Source organism: Eumetopias jubatus, unplaced genomic scaffold (assembly GCF_037043125.1).
Source record: "Eumetopias jubatus isolate StellerSeaLion01/CBP00866 unplaced genomic scaffold, mEumJub1_p1.0 scaffold_2, whole genome shotgun sequence".
Classification (NCBI taxonomy): Eukaryota; Metazoa; Chordata; class Mammalia; order Carnivora; family Otariidae; genus Eumetopias; species Eumetopias jubatus.
Window position 1 is genome coordinate 136,004,854 of NW_028274808.1, and position 16,541 is coordinate 136,021,394.

Sequence of the window (16,541 nt, forward strand, 5' to 3'; positions counted from 1 at the left end):
GGCTTAGTCATTAAGCATCTGCCTTCCGCCCAGGTCATGATCCCAAGGTCCTGGGATCAAGCCCCACATCGGGCTCCCTGCCCAGTGGGAGGCCTGCTTCTCCCTCTCCCACTCCCCCTGCTTTCATTCCCTCTCTCGCTGTGTCTCTCTCTGTCAAATAAATAAATAAAATCTTTAAAATATATATATATTTTTTAATGTGGTAAAATATACTGACATAAAATTTACCATTTTAACCATTTTTAAGTATATATAGTTCAGTGACATTAAGTACATTCACATTGCTGGAAAACCATCACACTGTCTCCAGAACTTTTTTGTCATCCCACACTGAAACGATGTAACCATTAAATAACTCCCTATTTCCCCCATCCCCTGGTAACCACTGTTCTACTCTCTGTCTCTGTGAATTTGACCACTCTAGGTATCTCATATAAGTAGAATCACAATATTTGTTCTTTTGTGACTGGCTTATTTCACTCTCTCCAAGATTCATCCATGTTGTAGCATGTATCAGAACTTTCCTCTTTAAAAAACCTGAATAATATTTCACTGTATATATATATATACCACATTTTGTTTATCCATTCATCTGCACATGGGCATTTTAGCTATTGTAAATAATGCTACTTGAACATGGATATACAAATATCTGTTAAAGTCTTTGCTTTCAGTTCTTTTGGGTATATACCCAGAAATGGAATTACTGGATCAAATTCAATATTTAATTCAGTATTTAATTTTTTGAAGAACAATCATACTGTTTTCCACATCTACACCAACCCTTACTGTTTTCTATTTTTTTGATTCTAGCCATTCTAATGGGTAAGAACTAGTATCTCATTGTGTGCTTGTATTTTTCAAGAATTGAGATCATAATACACACACATACCATTTTACATCTTACAGTTGGTTGGGGTTTTTTTGAGAGAGAGGGAGAGTGTAAGAGAGCACAAGCCGGGGTGGGGAGGGGGAGAGAGAGAGAATCTTAAGCAGACTCCATGCCCAGCATGAGTTTCATCATGGGGCTCGATCTCACCACCATGAGATCATGACCTGAGCCAAAATCAAGAGTCACACGTTTAACCGAGTCACCCAGGCACTCCTCTTACAGGTTTTCCTAACATTACACCATGAACCATTTTTTTCATGCCCTTTAGAGTCCATGTCATGTTCTAAAAAAAGTAAGATTTATCATCATTTTATAGTTTTTTTGGGAAAGAGTAAAAAAAATTATCTTTCTTTACAGTTTTATGAGAGAATTATGTCCAAGATTAGACTATGCTGTATTGATTTTTCTAAATGACTATGCGGTGTTGAAATTTTAAAATGCTGACCAAGAGTATCATTTTGCACATCTATAATACTGTTTCTTAGAGATATTCTTGTTGTTCATGTAGCTTGCTTTACCTAATGTGGCTATTAAAGTGTATTTACAGAGGTCAATTTAATTGTGTTTTTAAAAAGTCATATTTAAACAGTCAATTTAAAGACATAAAAGCAAAAAGATTGAAAAGGGTTAGAGTTATACCTGAGACAAAACTGCACTAAATTGATAAGAGATTTGAACAAGGATTATCTGGGCTAAATATATTACATGGTTTGAGGTTGGGAGGAGTCAGACATATATTTTGAGGGAGAACTTTGATTATTGTACAACTGTTACTTTCTACCCAACAAGACATCTGTACCCTCGAGTTATGTGAGCTAGCTCATTGGCTATCCATTCCTGTTGTGAGTCTTTTTGTTTCTGATTTTGATGAAGTGTCATTCCTAGTTTTGAATTTGATTTGATTTCATTACAAATTTAGAGTCATTTTACCAAAGGGTCCTGTGAAGTTGCTCCAGAAACTTTTTTGTGCTAATAGTGTGCTGATTGTGAAATCTCAGGATACCCTCCCAGGCTTCAATTCCCAGGGCTTGAGTCACTGCCATGAGAAGTTAGAGGGGAGACTGCTCTCCTCCTCCTGCCTCTCCTGGGCCAGGAGAGTAGGCATGTTGTTGAAACTATGTTCTAGAAGAAAAGGGTCAAGGTCAAGGTATTTCTGGTACTTTAGGTTTGTAATATACGGGCTCCCTCCGCCCAGAAGTGGAAGTCTTATGCTAGAGAGTACATCAGTAGTTGTGCATCACGTCAGTCCTCTGTAATAATGCACACACAGTGACTCCCAAGGCTTTACTGACAGTAGTGCTATGAGGTTGTATCTTGCATGGGGAATTAGGTTGTAAAGTCGTCGTGTAAGGCAAGACAAAAATAGGAAATCACTTATAAAAAATAGGAAATCCTCGATCACTTCTTTCTCTAGTTAAGCCCTTGATGAAGAAGTTGGCTTGTTCTATAAGTTATATGTGCATATAATGTACCTCCACTGCATACTTTTGATTTGAGGCTGGGCCTGGCCTGACCCTGAATATCTGATCATTTTGGCATTGCTGTGTTAGTTTTCAGCCTTTTTTCCTCTTGTCCACTGCCAGAAACTTCCATTCTCTTAAGTAGTGGTTTCTGGAAAGCTTGTGCTAAACAGTCTGCAAATCCATATATTTTTACAGAAAAGACCATATAAGATGGTTACATATTTACTGGGCCTATTGTCATTTATGCTTATATTCATGGTGTGACATGAATTACATGAAATTACAGTTTCATCAGGATGCAGCCTCCCAAATCTGGCAGTAAAGTGGCACCACCTTGCTAAGATTGACATTCTTATCTTTAACAAGTACAGCGCTGATGTCTACAGGACAGTGTAGAAGGCCTCCCATTTTTCTTTAAATCCGTACTAAAAGAGGGCTTTGACCAGCAAGCAGCATTGGCATTACTTGGGAGCTAGCTGGAACAATAGAATCTCAGGCCCTTCCCTATACACAGTGAATTAGAATCTGCATTTTAACAAAATCCTCAGCTGATTTTGATTGACAGCTTTAACTAGTGCTAAATGCTCCCCCCACCAGTGATGTTATTGATCAAATAGTAGGAAAAAAAATCCATGCAAACAGGGAAATACTATTTTAAATAGGCAGGAACAAAATTTTTTTCTTAAACAGCACAGTAAGAGAAAAAAGTGATGTTTAAGAGTTAATTGGAGGGGTGCCTGGGTGGCTCAGTCGTTAGGCATTTGCCTTCGGCTCAGGTCATGATTCCAGGTCCTGGAATCGAGCACCGTAATCGGGCTCCCTACTCGGCGGGAAGCTTGCTTCTCCCTCTCCCACTCCCCCTGCTTGTATTCCCTCTCTCACTGTGTCTCTGTCTGTCAAATAAATAAATAAAATCTTTAAAAAAAAAAAAAGTTAATTGGATCTGACACAACCTAAATGAATTTGATTTACCCAAAAACTGATTTTCTTAATTAGATAGAAGACATTTCACATGACTTGATTAAAAAGAAGTTTTTTTTCCCCTTATAAAATTAGTTTTTTCCTTTTTGGGTTGATGGAGGGAGAAGCAATTACAAAATGAGAAATAGAGTTTAGAATGTTTTTGATGCTAATGCTGTTTAAGTGACTTTTACATTTTGTCTACAGAAAATCAATCTATGCAAGACCAGGCACCTATGTTGGAAGGTGAATTGGTTATAAAATATATCTTTGGAAATTTTTCAATCATTGAATATAGTTAATGAATGACCATTCACAATAATGCATGTGAACCTCAAAGTTGATGATATTCTAAATCTGATCAGTATCATTTTTTTAATTTGACTTCTTAATCAAATCAAATCTTAGAACTGATTGAATTAACATGGTGACACAGTAGCTTTAAATCATTAAAGTCGTCTATTTTACATAATCATAAAGACAATGACTATATCAAGATTGTCTTAGATAGGAGTAAGACTAGAACATGATGAGAGATTTGAATGATTCTCTACCTATGATCAGAACTTTGAGAATTTGTTAAACAGCAGCATGTAGCTTAATATTTTGTGATTAGCTCTTGAGTGTTTTGAAGCTCATTTGGCAGTCTGTTTCTTAGCAAACCTGTAGAAAATTAAAAAGGCAAATGAAGGATACCTGGCTGGCTCAGAAGGACACATGACTCTTACTTTCAGGGTCATGAGTTTGAGCCACTTTACTAAAAAAAATAAGTAAACTTTAAAAAAGGCAAATGAATACATGCTGTTGGAAGATCTAGTTTTTTAAAAAATTTCTGTGGCATTATGTATGGATCACAGGTTCTTTGGTCTGCTAAGCAATTTTGTGTGATTTAATATGGACATCAATAAAACAAGTAAAAGGTAAAATTCTGAAAGAATGTCTAATTTGTTGAAAGAGGAGCAATATTTTTGCTTTAACTATAAACATACACAAAAATCAATGAAATTTAAAATGATTACATTTTGATTTTAAAATTATCCTATCTTTATTTCTGGCATGTTTTCTTTAAAGATACTGGCATTAAAGTACTTAATGAATTCTGCTACTGATGTCTGTTTTTCACTTTGAGATGAAGGGTTTTGGGGGATTTTTAGGGGAAATTTACTAAAGTTGACAGTAATTTAATTTTCTATTTGCTGCCAACCTGAAATTTTTTGTGTGTGGCATTAAAAAAATCTTATCACAGATACTTAAATGCTTTCTACTTTATAAATAATTCCTAAGGCAAAGATGGTGAAATTGCAGTATTGTGTAGTTGAGACCTTTTTTTTAACAGTGTTTCTGCCATATGGATGATTTTGCTTATATTGAATTGCTCTCTTGGGAAATAGGAGATTGTCACTTTTATTCTTTTCTGTATGCTGAATATAGCAAAAGTAGGTTTTTTTTATTTTTTAGCAGACTCAGGTGATTTATTTTTTCTTTATTAAGAGAAAATTTCTAACTGATCTTTGAAGATTATACATCTATATAGACATGAAGACTTCACTATCCCTAAATTTAGTACAGCTCTTTCACTTTAAATGGAAATAATATCAAGTTATCTTGCCTGGTAAGCCAAGGCCTTGTGAATATTTGAGGGAATGAGTTTGAGGATCCAGGGCTTCAGAGTGATCCCCAAAGCTCAGCTGGTAAAACTTTTGTGAGTTGTCCTCGGGGTTAAGGCAGAATTTGAAGGTATTATAAGATGGATACAATTGTTTTCTTCTTTTCAGAATTCTAAAGGAAAATGCCCTTTATTATCTGTTATAGGTCCTCAGAATGGTTGGAATGATCCTCCAGCTTTGAACAGAGTACCTAAGAAGAAGAAGGTACTAGAAAAAGCTGTCCATCCAGTTGCCTGCAGATGTTCTACTAATCACAAAGCCACCTGGAACACACTATCCTTCACTGGTCCTTTTAAAAGCAAAGCTTACTGATTGATAGGTTTAAGTGTACTTCAGCTTGCATCTTCTATTCCATGAAGGGAAGGAAAGAAAGTTAAAAAAAAAAACACAACAATATGGTGGTGTGAATTTAATTCCCATTAGAAGACAAGATGTAAATTCCCAACAGGTCTCTTTCAAAGAGTAGGAAACAAAATTTTTCAATGATTTTTTTTCTTTTTGGGGTTACTTTGATCTTTTGTTTCCAACAGTAGTCATGAATTTGGTAATTATATTTTGGACTGTTTTGTCTATCACATAGTATGAATGAAGAAATAACCTTATAGTTGAGCACTGTTTAACTGTCAGTAACTGTTGAGAGCTGTTGGAGCACAAGATAAGATTCTTCTCTCCTTCTTTCTTCCCAAACATTTCTACTTTTTGTTTTTAACTTCTGGTGATTTCTTTTCCTTATATAGTAATGAGAGGTCATAACAATAAAATTGGGAGCACTTAATGGTCAAAAAAACCCAAAATTTAGGTTAGTAATAATTAGAAATTTAATCTACTACTTTTAATATGATTGAATTGACAGGTAATATCCACTTAGTAATCTAGGAAGAGTATTACATCGTGATCACATTAAATACAAACACACATTTGGCGTATCTGATTCCACTATGGCTAGATATAATCCTCTAGACTTTAACATCCTCTTTCAAAACGCCTGTTTTGGCTCCCCATATGAGAGGAAGTGTGGAAGACAAAGGGGAAACAGAGGTCCAGTTTTGAGCTCTCTATCGTTCTTAGCCAGATTAGCTCTACTTTTATGTTTTACTCTAAAATTCTGCATAAGATTTCATTTGAAAAAAGTATTCTATTTTTCTTTTTTTAATGTTAACCTTATTTAAAGGTGAGTAAATGATACTCTTTTTCTTATGCTTGGTGTCTCTTATTTCTGTCTTTTAAAAGATGCCTGAAAACTTTATGCCTCCTGTTCCCATCACATCACCAATCATGAACCCTTTGGGTGACCCCCAGTCACAGATGCTGCCGCAACAGCCTTCAGCTCCCGTACCTCTGTCAAGCCAAGCTTCATTTCCACAGCCACATCTTGCAGGTGGCCAGACCTTCCATGGCATACAACAACCCCTCAGTCAACCAGGCATGCCACCATCTTTCTCCAAGCCCAATATTGAAGGCGCCCCAGGGGCTCCTATTGGAAATACCATCCAGGTAACAGTAAATCTGCATAAGTGGAATGGGGAGATGGCTCTATTTCAGTTCATTTTTTTAATGTGTTAACTTTGATGTTTACACCTTTACTAATGAACATCTAAATTTGGTTTCAATTAAGACAACCTAAATAAAAAATAGTAACCCTTTTTTTAAGATCGATCATGCATAGATATTTTTCAATTACATGGCCGTAAACTTTCTAGAAGAGGCTCATATATTTGCTAGTGTATGTTTACACTAACTTGACAATTGCAGTATTTCATTTGACCTAATCCGTAGCCATAATTTTAGATCAGTTGAATCCATATTTCCAGCCAGGCTTGCTAAGCAGAAGCTATTTCCAGAGGTTTTCCCTTTAAAATATAAAATAAAAATGTAATGAGTTATATCTTTTCTTGTGTATGTGTAAGAGCTAATAATATACAGCATACCTTCAGATGGAGATGTAAATTTGTACTTGCTTTTCACGTACAGCTAGTTGGCAGGGTTCTAGATGATAAAAATATCACATGTAATTGACTTAGACATACAAAGATAAACATTTTGATCTGTTCATGAAAAGTGAAGAGCTTGGGTCAAAATTAACATAAGAAGATGAAACAAATCCCTGCCCAAAGTATAAAACTAGTTCTGGTTTTGTCTTTGATTCACTAAAGTCAAATTTATAAAGATGTATCTCTATCACAAGGGTATGCTTTCATATTAATAGATAGTTCTGCCTAAGGAACTTCTGAATTATAAAAACCAGTGTTTTGATGGAAGTGGGAGAACTGACTTTTTTTCCACAGGACTATAAATTATAAAAATGCATTGTTAATTTTTTTTTATGATTACAAGTCTATGCTAGTTTGGGAAGCTACCCAGCCATTCACTTTTGTTTAGACCTGGGGTGTTCATGCTTTACTCATCTATACCAGAAACTCAGTTACCATCGGAAGGGAATGCTGCACAAGATGTATGTGTTCAGACAGGCCATTACATCCAGCTACCTGCCTACCTCGATGTCTCCGAGGCACCTCACACTCAACATTTCTGAAGCCTTATACCCCTTAAACCCTTATAGCCCTCCCAAACCTGGCCTTCAAAAACTTGATGTTTCCTGTTTCAGTGAATGGCACCATAATCCTTCCTATTTAATCTAGCCGAAAACCTGAGAATCATCTTTATACTCTTTTCCTTTAATCCCACTTTCAAATCTATCCCTAAATTTTGTTGGTACTATTTTAAAATCTCTCTCAAATCCCTGGTCTACACTTCCAGTCTAATCTATGCTGCCTTCATCCCCAATTTTCAGCAGAGCAGGATCCTCTAATTAGTCTGCCTTTGATCCATCTATGTGGTCTTGTCTCCTCTTTGTTTAAAGCATTGCTCTGAGGATAAAGACCAAAGTATTTAACATTGTCTGGAAGCCCTCAGCTTCTTACTCCTCCTTGCTGTCTCTCTGTTCCAGCTACACTGGCCTCCTTTTCGTCCCCCGTATCATGATCCTTCCTTTGTACATGTTCTTCCTCTACCCGGAATGCTTTTCCTTTCTTATTTAACTCGTTAACTCCTACTTGTCCTTCTGATATAATTTCCTGGAGAGAGCTTTCCCCTCAGTTAAATTCTAGTTATATTATCTGTTGGTTCCATTACTGTTAACTTATTAGCAATTAAATAGCAATACAGTTGCTATCTTAACATGTATTGATGGCATTTTATTTTTTTACTTTTTTTTCAAGTAACATCTTTCATTAAGATAGTAAATGTACTTTTTTTTATGACACTTTAAAACTTTCTTTTTCTTCTTTTAGCCTAGTGAATTGCCAGAGAGTTGAGATCATTTCTGAATTGGCTCACAAATACACAGTCAGTGCCTAGCACATAATTGCCTAATATTTTTGAATGAATGAACTAATAAATCAGAACTTTAAAAACAAACATTCCTTCTTTGTCTTTCCATCTATACATTCAGTAACATCATGGTCTCTTATATCCCAGCTTTTGACTTAATTGTGGCAGTTTGGGGGCACCTGGGTGGCTCAGTTAAGCGGCTGCCTTTGGCTCAGGTAATGCTCTCAGGGTCCTGGGATCGAGCCCCACGTCAGGCTCCCTGCTCAGTGGAGAGCCTGCTTCTCCCTCTGCCTTTGCCCCTCCCCCTACTTGTGCTCTCTCTCACGCTTGCTCTCTCTCAAATAAATAAATAAAATCTTAAAAAAAAAAATCTTGCAGTTTGATGATAGACCAGTTACCAACCTTCAAGAGTAAACCAAAGAATAGAAGAATGCCAAGATAAACAAATGAGCCAACAAGCAGAGCAAGCAGCCACTCTAGCCAGCTTTGTAAATGCCTTGTTCTTTTTATTTCCTACTGGCATCGTAGGTCTGCTGTCTATTCCCACCAGATACATACAGTAGTAACCAACATATGTTCCATAATTGACCAAATTCTTTATATCCAGTTCTGTTTTTGAAAATCAAAGCTGTAGAAGCCTGTACCTTCTACTGAATATCTGATTTTCATTTTTACTTATCCCCAAGGGATTTCACATGTTAATTTGTCATTTGATTTTAACAGCCTATCTACAAGGTAGTTAGTTGGTTTCTCTTTATCACAGAGTTTCAGGGCTTTGTGTATAGTTTCTGGTCATTTCTGGTCATTTTATGGTATTATTTCTTCCAGCATGTGCAGTCTTTGCCAACAGAAAAAATTACCAAGAAACCTATTCCAGATGAGCACCTCATTCTAAAGACCACATTTGAGGATCTTATTCAGCGCTGCCTCTCTTCAGCCACAGATCCTGTATGTATTTTTTTCTCATATTTTGCTTATTTAAAATAATCACTTATGGAGCTCTTGTGTAATTGCATGAAGTCTTACAAGATATACTTTAGAAGTTTGTACAATAGTAATAAAACTAGCACTTACATAGTTTGCTTTACATATAAAAATGTATTTAATTTCTTTTATATGTAAATATTTAATCCTCACAACAACCCCATGGTAGGTAAATTTGTTATCTTTATTTTACAGACAACTAAAGTAAGCAAAAAGCTGTTAAGTAACACCCAAGGTCAGAGCCAGAATTCAAACCCAGCTTAGGTCCAGAATTTATGCTCTCACTCACTATGCTGCACTGCCTCTCAGTAGCAAACCTCGTGTTTGGCACATAAATAGAACAGAATGGTGGTATGTAAGAAATTGAGGTTTGGGCTTTCTTTCTGAGCTTAGATCAAAGCTTTTAAAAGTAGATAATCATACGTAACTTTGCAAAGATCTTAAAAATAATTGTTTTAGAGTCTAGAGTCATATTCACAGTTAAAGCAACTGATTTTACTTAGTTTATTGAGAGGATGCCTGTGTATATTGGCAACAACAAAAATCCAACAAAGCTGGTCTTGTTTTAGATGAAATCTCAATTTCTGCCAGTAAACATTGAATATGTTTATTTAGCCACTGGCCACTTGTCTGCTTGAAAAATAGCTTCTGGAATTTGTTGTTTCATCAAACATTAAGTATTAATATGTGCAGCTTTCTGCTGGTCCTTTAGAAGGCTATTCCCTGTACTAAATGTGTCAGGAAAGCAGAGGCAGGGAAAGGTTAGCGTCGTGCCTAGCATTCTGGAAGTGATGGAAACACTGAGTGAGGAACAGAGAGCAGATGAAGCAGATAGCCTGGCATACACTGTCCCCTGTGAACACCTCTAAATAGGACACAGTCATTCAAAAATAGAAGAGTCCTAATAAAAATGAAGGAAAACTCCAGCCCTCCTTCAGGCATGAGTCAGTATAGAGAGGTTGAGAAGACACGTAGTACACAGCCCAGCTCAATAAATTTTTGTTGAGTTTAAACTCCTCTAGGTCAACATATCATCTTCCTTCTGGGTCCACAGGAGCCCTGGGCAGAAGAGAACCACAAAAGACAAACTGTTCCTGTAATTTCTGTAACCAGTTAGGGGAGAAAGTCCTAATATCCTATCCTGCCCAACTGACTCTGCCCCTGGGGTAGCGCTCCTGCTGGTAGCTAGATGAGATTAACTTTGAGCAGGGACTATCAGGGTTCTCCTCCACACAAATCCGTTTCATCAATAGCTGGAATCATTTTTACAATATGGCTGTAATACGTATTTTCACTTAAGTTATGTCCAGACAACACAAGGTAATTTTGCAGCATGACTTAGTTTGTGATGTTATGCTTGATATCTTCATCTCTTTCTCTCTTTTCTTCTCTCTTTTTTTTTAATTCATTCCAGGTATATAATACAGTGCTTCAACAATTTTGTACAGTACTGAGTGCTCATCATGATAAGCGCACTCATTAATCCCCATCACCTATTTCACCCATCCTTCCATCCACCTGCCTTCTGGGAACGATCATATTCTTCTCTGTAGTTTAGAGTCTGTTCCTTAGTTTGTCTCTCTCTCTTTTTTTTTCCTTTGGTAGTTTATTCTGTTTCTTAAATTCCAAATGTGAGTGAAATCATATATTTGTCTTTCTCTGAATGACTTAATGTATTTAGCATTATACTCTCTAGCTCCATCCATGTTGTTGCAAATGGCAAAATTTCATTCTTTTTATGACTGAATGATACTCTGTTGTGTATATATACCACATCTTCTTTATCCATTCATCTATCAATGGATACTGGGTTGCTTCCATAGTTTGGCTATTGTAAATAATGCTACAATAAACATAGGGGTATATGTATCCCTTTGAATTAGTGTTTTTGTATTTTGGGGGTAAGTACTCAGTAGTACGCTTGCTGGATCATAGGGTAGTTCTATTTTTAACTTTTTGAGGAACCTCCATACTGTTTTCCAGAGTGGCTACACCAGTTTGCATTCCTACTAATAGTGCAAGAGGGTTCCCCTTTCTGCATATCCTCACCAACACTATGTTGTTTCTTGTGTTGTTGATTTTAGCCATTCTGACAGATGTGAGGTGATACTTCATTGTAGTTTTGATTTGTATTTCCCTGATGATGAGTGATATTGAGCATCTTTTCATTTGTCTACTGACCACCTGTATGTCTTCTTTGGAGAAATGTCATTCATGTCTTCTGCCCATTTTTTAATTGGATTATTTTTTGGGAGGGGGTGTTGAGTTATATCAGTTCTTTATATATTTTAGATACTAACCCTTTACTGGATATGTCATTTGCAAATATCTTCTCCCATTCAGTACATTGCCTTTCAGTTTTGTTTATTGTTTCCTTTGCTGTGCAGAAGCTTTTTATTCTGATGTAGTCCCAGTAGTTTATTTTTGCTTTTTATTTCCTTTGAGGAGACATATCTAGAAAAATGTTGCTATGGCTAATGTCAGAGAAATTACTGCCTGTGTTCTCTTCTAGGATTTTTATGGTTTCCTGTCTTATATTTAGGTCTTTAATCCATTTTGAGTTTATTTTTGTGTATAGTGTGAGAAAGTGGTCCAGTTTCATTCTTTTGCATGTAGCTGTCCAGTTTTCCTAACACCATTTGTTAAAAAGACTGTCTTTTTCCCATTGGGTATTCTTGCCTCCTTTGTCGAAGATTATTTGACCATATAATTGTGAGTTTATTTCTGGATTTTCTATTCTGTTTCATTGATCTGTGTGTCTATTTTTGTGCCAGTATCATACTGTCTTGATTACTACAGCTTTGTAATATAATTTGAAGTACAGAATGTGACACCTTCATCTTTGCTGTTCTTTTTCAAGATTGCTCTGGCTATTTGGGGTCTTTTATGGTTCCATACAAATTACAGGATTATTTGTTCTAGTTCTATGAAAAATGCCATTGGTATATTGATACGTTAAAAAAGTCATTCACAGGAGCACCTGGGTAGCTCAATCGGTTGAGCTTCTGACTCTTGGTTTCATCTCAGGTCATGATATTGGGGTCATGAGATCGAGCCCCACATCAGGCTCTGTGCTCAGTTCAGAGTCTGCTTGAGATTCTCTCTCCCTTTCTCTCTGCCCCTCCCCCCACTCATGTGCTTGCTCTCTCTCAAATAAATAAATAAATCTTTAAAAGAAAATCATTCACCAACAAACAAAAAATTATTCACCACAGTCAAGTGGGATTTATGCTTGGGATGCGAGGCTGGTTCAGTATTCAAAGATCAATTAATTGCTTACTTCAGCAGCACATATACTAAAATTGGACCAATATAGAGAAGATTAGCATGGTCCCTGCACAAGGATGACAGACAAATTTGTGAATATTCACAGACCAATCAAAGTGATGCATCACATCCAGCAGAGAAAGGATAAAAACCTACATGGTCATTTCAATAGATGCAGAAAAAGCATTTGACAAAGTACAAAATCCATTCCTGATAAAAACCCTCAACAAAGTAGGTATAGAGGGAACATACTTCAACATAATAAAAGCTGTATATGAAAAACTCACAGCTAACATCATCTCCATGGGGAAATATTCAGAGCTTTTCCTTTCTCTTTTGATGGATTGACATTCCTTCCTCCAACATACCAAGAGCATGTCAGCATCGACAGCTTTGTACTTGCTGCTCCTTCTGCGTGGAATCTTTCCCCACATAACTGCATTACTCACTCCACCCTTGTTCCAGGTTTCTCAAATGTCCCAGTAGCTATGTGGCCTTTCTTTACTACCTCATACTCCTAATACTTCTAGCCCCTCACTCTGTTAAGTCTTTCCTCATGGCATTCATCACCATCTCATCTACAACATACTGTTTATTTAGTATCTTTTTCCCACCCAATAGAATTTGAGGTCCCTGAGACATAAGCATGGCACATAGTAGGCACTCAATAAATACTGAAAAACAGTGTCATTTCTAAAGCTGTTGCATAATATACATTATTAGGTTAATCACATTGTAATTGAAACTTTTAATTTTAGTTTTAGAATAGTTTTCTCTCACTATATTTCTAGAACAAGGATTGGGAGGTGGGAGGACTCCTTGATTTAAGAACTCATTTTACTACTTGCCTTTTAGTAATCTTAAGCCACCAGAAGGTAATTTTCTTTTTTTTTCTTCTTCTTGGTGTTTTAAAAGCTCAGAAAGAGGGTTTCTTCCTCACCTGGGTTGCCCCATCAGTTAAGCATCCAACTCTTGATCTCAGCTCAGGTCTTGATCTCGGGGGTCATGAGTTCAAGCCCCACGTTGGACTCCACCTGGGCATGGATCCTACTTAAAAAAAAAAAAAAGAAATAAAGAAAGCTCAGAAGCAGGATTAATAAACATATTAATGTGACTGAGTATATAAGTAATATTTTTGAAAGGTTACAGTAAGATTCCAGTTCACTTCTGTGTTTGCTGCCATTGTAAATAGCTGTCCTTAGATCCTCTTTTCTGTAATACAGTGACCCACTGCTGCCTCCAGATGGCCCTTCCTGTTGCTTGTGGATAGTGCAATTATACATGCACACACCTTGTCAAATGAGCTGACAGTCCATGTGAAATCCAACCACTACTCCAGTTTGCACTCCAGAAGGAAGCCCCTTATCCTCCTACCCTTCCCCGTTAATAGGTTACTGAACTCTGTCCTAATGGTCTGTTCAAGTTTCTGAGTCATAGTTGCCTCCATTTCTTTATAAAATGAAGCTGTTCAGCATCGGGAGTGTAAGGGTTAGTGAAATGAGATGGGTCAGGTCTTTGGATAAAAGTTAAGTATCCAAATGTAACACATCTGTTTTTCCTCTCCTACAGCAAACCAAGAGGAAGCTAGATGATGCCAGCAAACGCTTGGAGTTTCTGTATGATAAACTTAGGGAACAGACAGTAAGTTTGTGGGGAAAAAGGATTCATGATAATCATTTATTCCTAGTTTCTAGTAAATAAGCATCTCATCAGCACTAGCATGTAATATATTTGGGGGCAAAATTGTGATGACAGTGATAGAATGGGCTTTCTCTAACTGAATTTTATATGTCATTTAAATTTGGGGATGAGGGAATAGGAGAGAGGGTGTGTGTATGTGTGTGTGTGAGATAGGCGTGCAATTTTAACTTTTCTTATAACAAAGAGTAGAAATATAATCTGCCTTGTATTGGCCCTAAGGTAACTGGCCTTCTGTTCATTTTATGTGTAGCTATATTTTCTGCATTTCAACATTCCTCTTCTCCATTCCTCACATCAGTCCCATCAGATAAAAATAACCACTCATGTCATGAGAACCAAACCAAAGAAAGTTGATGTAACAGTGGAAGTGGTGTGGTCCATGGACTGATCCAAAATAAATACTTCCCTCAGAAGTATAGGCATATGATCCAAGTAATGACATGGGATAAAAACGAGATGTTACGGTTTTAAGAGATGGTAAGATTACAAAAAGCAGTGAAGAATTGATAAATTGAGTACATGGTAGCTGCTGCCCTATGAACGGAGGTGGACCACAAGTTTAGGGTCTCTACTGTAGACGTGGTTTTAGAGTACATTGGGTCCTTACGTTGAGATAAAATGATTAAGAACCTTTAAATTCCTTCATATGCGTGGGAAAAGTTTTAAAAGGTGTGAGGCTATATCTAAAATATTTGAAGAATTAACACTCTTTTAAGTGGAGAAAGACATTAGCATTTCAGCTTGGGGGAGGAAAGCTGGCTTCTATAAAAAAATTAACTGACTCATACATGTTCATAATTCATAATAATCTCCTTACATTAATCATCTTGCCATGGTTCTCCTTTATAACTTAAAGAGTTGCTTGGTCCAAAAAACTGTTTCTAGAAAAGCTAAATGGTTTATTTGCTTTTTTATAATATTTGTTTCAGTCTCCTTTTAAATATCAGGGTTTATGGGAAATTCTTCCTTAATTTAATTTTTTTCTCTTGATTCTACCTTTATTTCAGCTTTCACCCACAATCATCAGTGGTTTACACAACATTGCAAGGAGCATTGAATCGCGAAACTACTCAGAAGGATTGACCATCCACACCCACATAGTTAGCACCAGCAACTTCAGTGAGACCTCCGCTTTCATGCCAGTTCTCAAAGTCGTTCTCACCCAGGCCAATAAGCTGGGTGTCTAAAAGGACATCTTTACTCCCAGCCCATATTGCCATTTTTCCAAAGAAACATACTTTAAAAAATGTTAAGATATGGACCAATCCTCATTAGCATGTTTCCATAACAGCCAGTCAAGAGCATTTACACCATTTCTGCAGATATACTCACCTTAGAACTGCTCAAAACCCAGGTGCTTTCTTTTGTTTTAATCTTTTATTGCCCATGATGATTTTCCTATTCTGCAAGTAGTGTATTTCCTGGATTACACATAGTGTGTTTTCCTGAAGTATTCTGATAAAATGTGGTTTTTAAAACCTCAGTATACTTTCTGGAAAAGGAGCATCTGGTTATGCATAAAGCAGAGCTAAAACTAAGTTTCTTTCATGTCCTCCCTTCTTCCTCTATGTCAATCACATTAAAGTGTGTAATCCTATTTTATGTGTATATAGTCTTTTTTTTTTTTTTTAAAAAAAACAGCTGCTCAGAGTTTAGTTTAATCCCTGTTTTTGTGTCTTTGGCTTCACTCAGGTCCTGAACAAATAACTAAATCTAGAGGTTGCTACATAGATTATAGCAAAGATTAATGAAGAGTGGGATCACTAGCTTTAAATATCTGTTGGAAAAGACTGAGCGTTTTCATTCTGTGGAATGCATTGGACTTTTTTGTATTAATAAATGTTTTCAATATTCTGTTTCAGTTTTCAGATTGAATTATCTCCAGTTTATATTTAGAAATTTGTTCATCCACTTTTTAAAGTCACCGAGAGCTCTGAGGTTTAAATTTAGAAGGAAAACTTTAATTTCTAACTCCTGAATCAAAGGCAGACATTTTTCAGCCCGTTTTTCTGTTAAGTGATTTTATTATAATTTGTCTTAAGAACAAACAGTGTGGTGGGGCGCCTGGGTGGCTCAGTCGTTAAGCGTCTGCCTTCAACTCAGGTCATGGTCCCAGGGTCCTGGGATTGAGCCCCACATTGGGCTCCCTGCTCAGCGGGAAGCCTGCTTCTCCCTCTCCCGCTCCCCCTGCTTGTGTTCCCTCTCTCGCTGTGTCTCTCTCTGTCGAATAAGTAAAATCTTAAAAAAAAAAAAAAAAAACTGTGGTAAACAAAAGAT

At 36.7% G+C, this 16,541-nt stretch overlaps 1 protein-coding gene and 1 non-coding gene across 17 annotated transcripts in view; both read left to right on the forward strand.

The window, feature by feature from the left end:
• The window catches only part of SEC31A (SEC31 homolog A, COPII component), a 72,770-nt gene extending 56,909 nt beyond the window's left edge, over positions 1 to 15,861 (forward strand). For 12 of the 16 annotated variants that reach the window (XM_028124165.2, XM_028124166.2, XM_028124169.2 and 9 more), the window contains 5 exons: positions 5,128 to 5,186; positions 6,213 to 6,476; positions 9,141 to 9,260; positions 14,133 to 14,204; positions 15,272 to 15,861. In XM_028124165.2, the coding sequence (XP_027979966.1) occupies positions 5,128 to 5,186; positions 6,213 to 6,476; positions 9,141 to 9,260; positions 14,133 to 14,204; positions 15,272 to 15,451 (695 nt within the window). In that variant the 3' untranslated portion in view covers positions 15,452 to 15,861. Of the gene's footprint in view, positions 1 to 3,522; positions 3,562 to 5,127; positions 5,187 to 6,212; positions 6,477 to 9,140; positions 9,261 to 14,132; positions 14,205 to 15,271 lie in introns of all 16 variants that reach the window. The other 4 variants (XM_088021133.1, XM_088021135.1, XM_088021134.1 and 1 more) reach the window with 1 other exon arrangement.
• Positions 12,569 to 12,675, forward strand: LOC114224943 (U6 spliceosomal RNA). The gene has a single exon (XR_003612490.1). It is a non-coding gene; the product is annotated as a U6 spliceosomal RNA (small nuclear RNA).
• Positions 15,862 to 16,541: the final 680 nt, after the last annotated feature.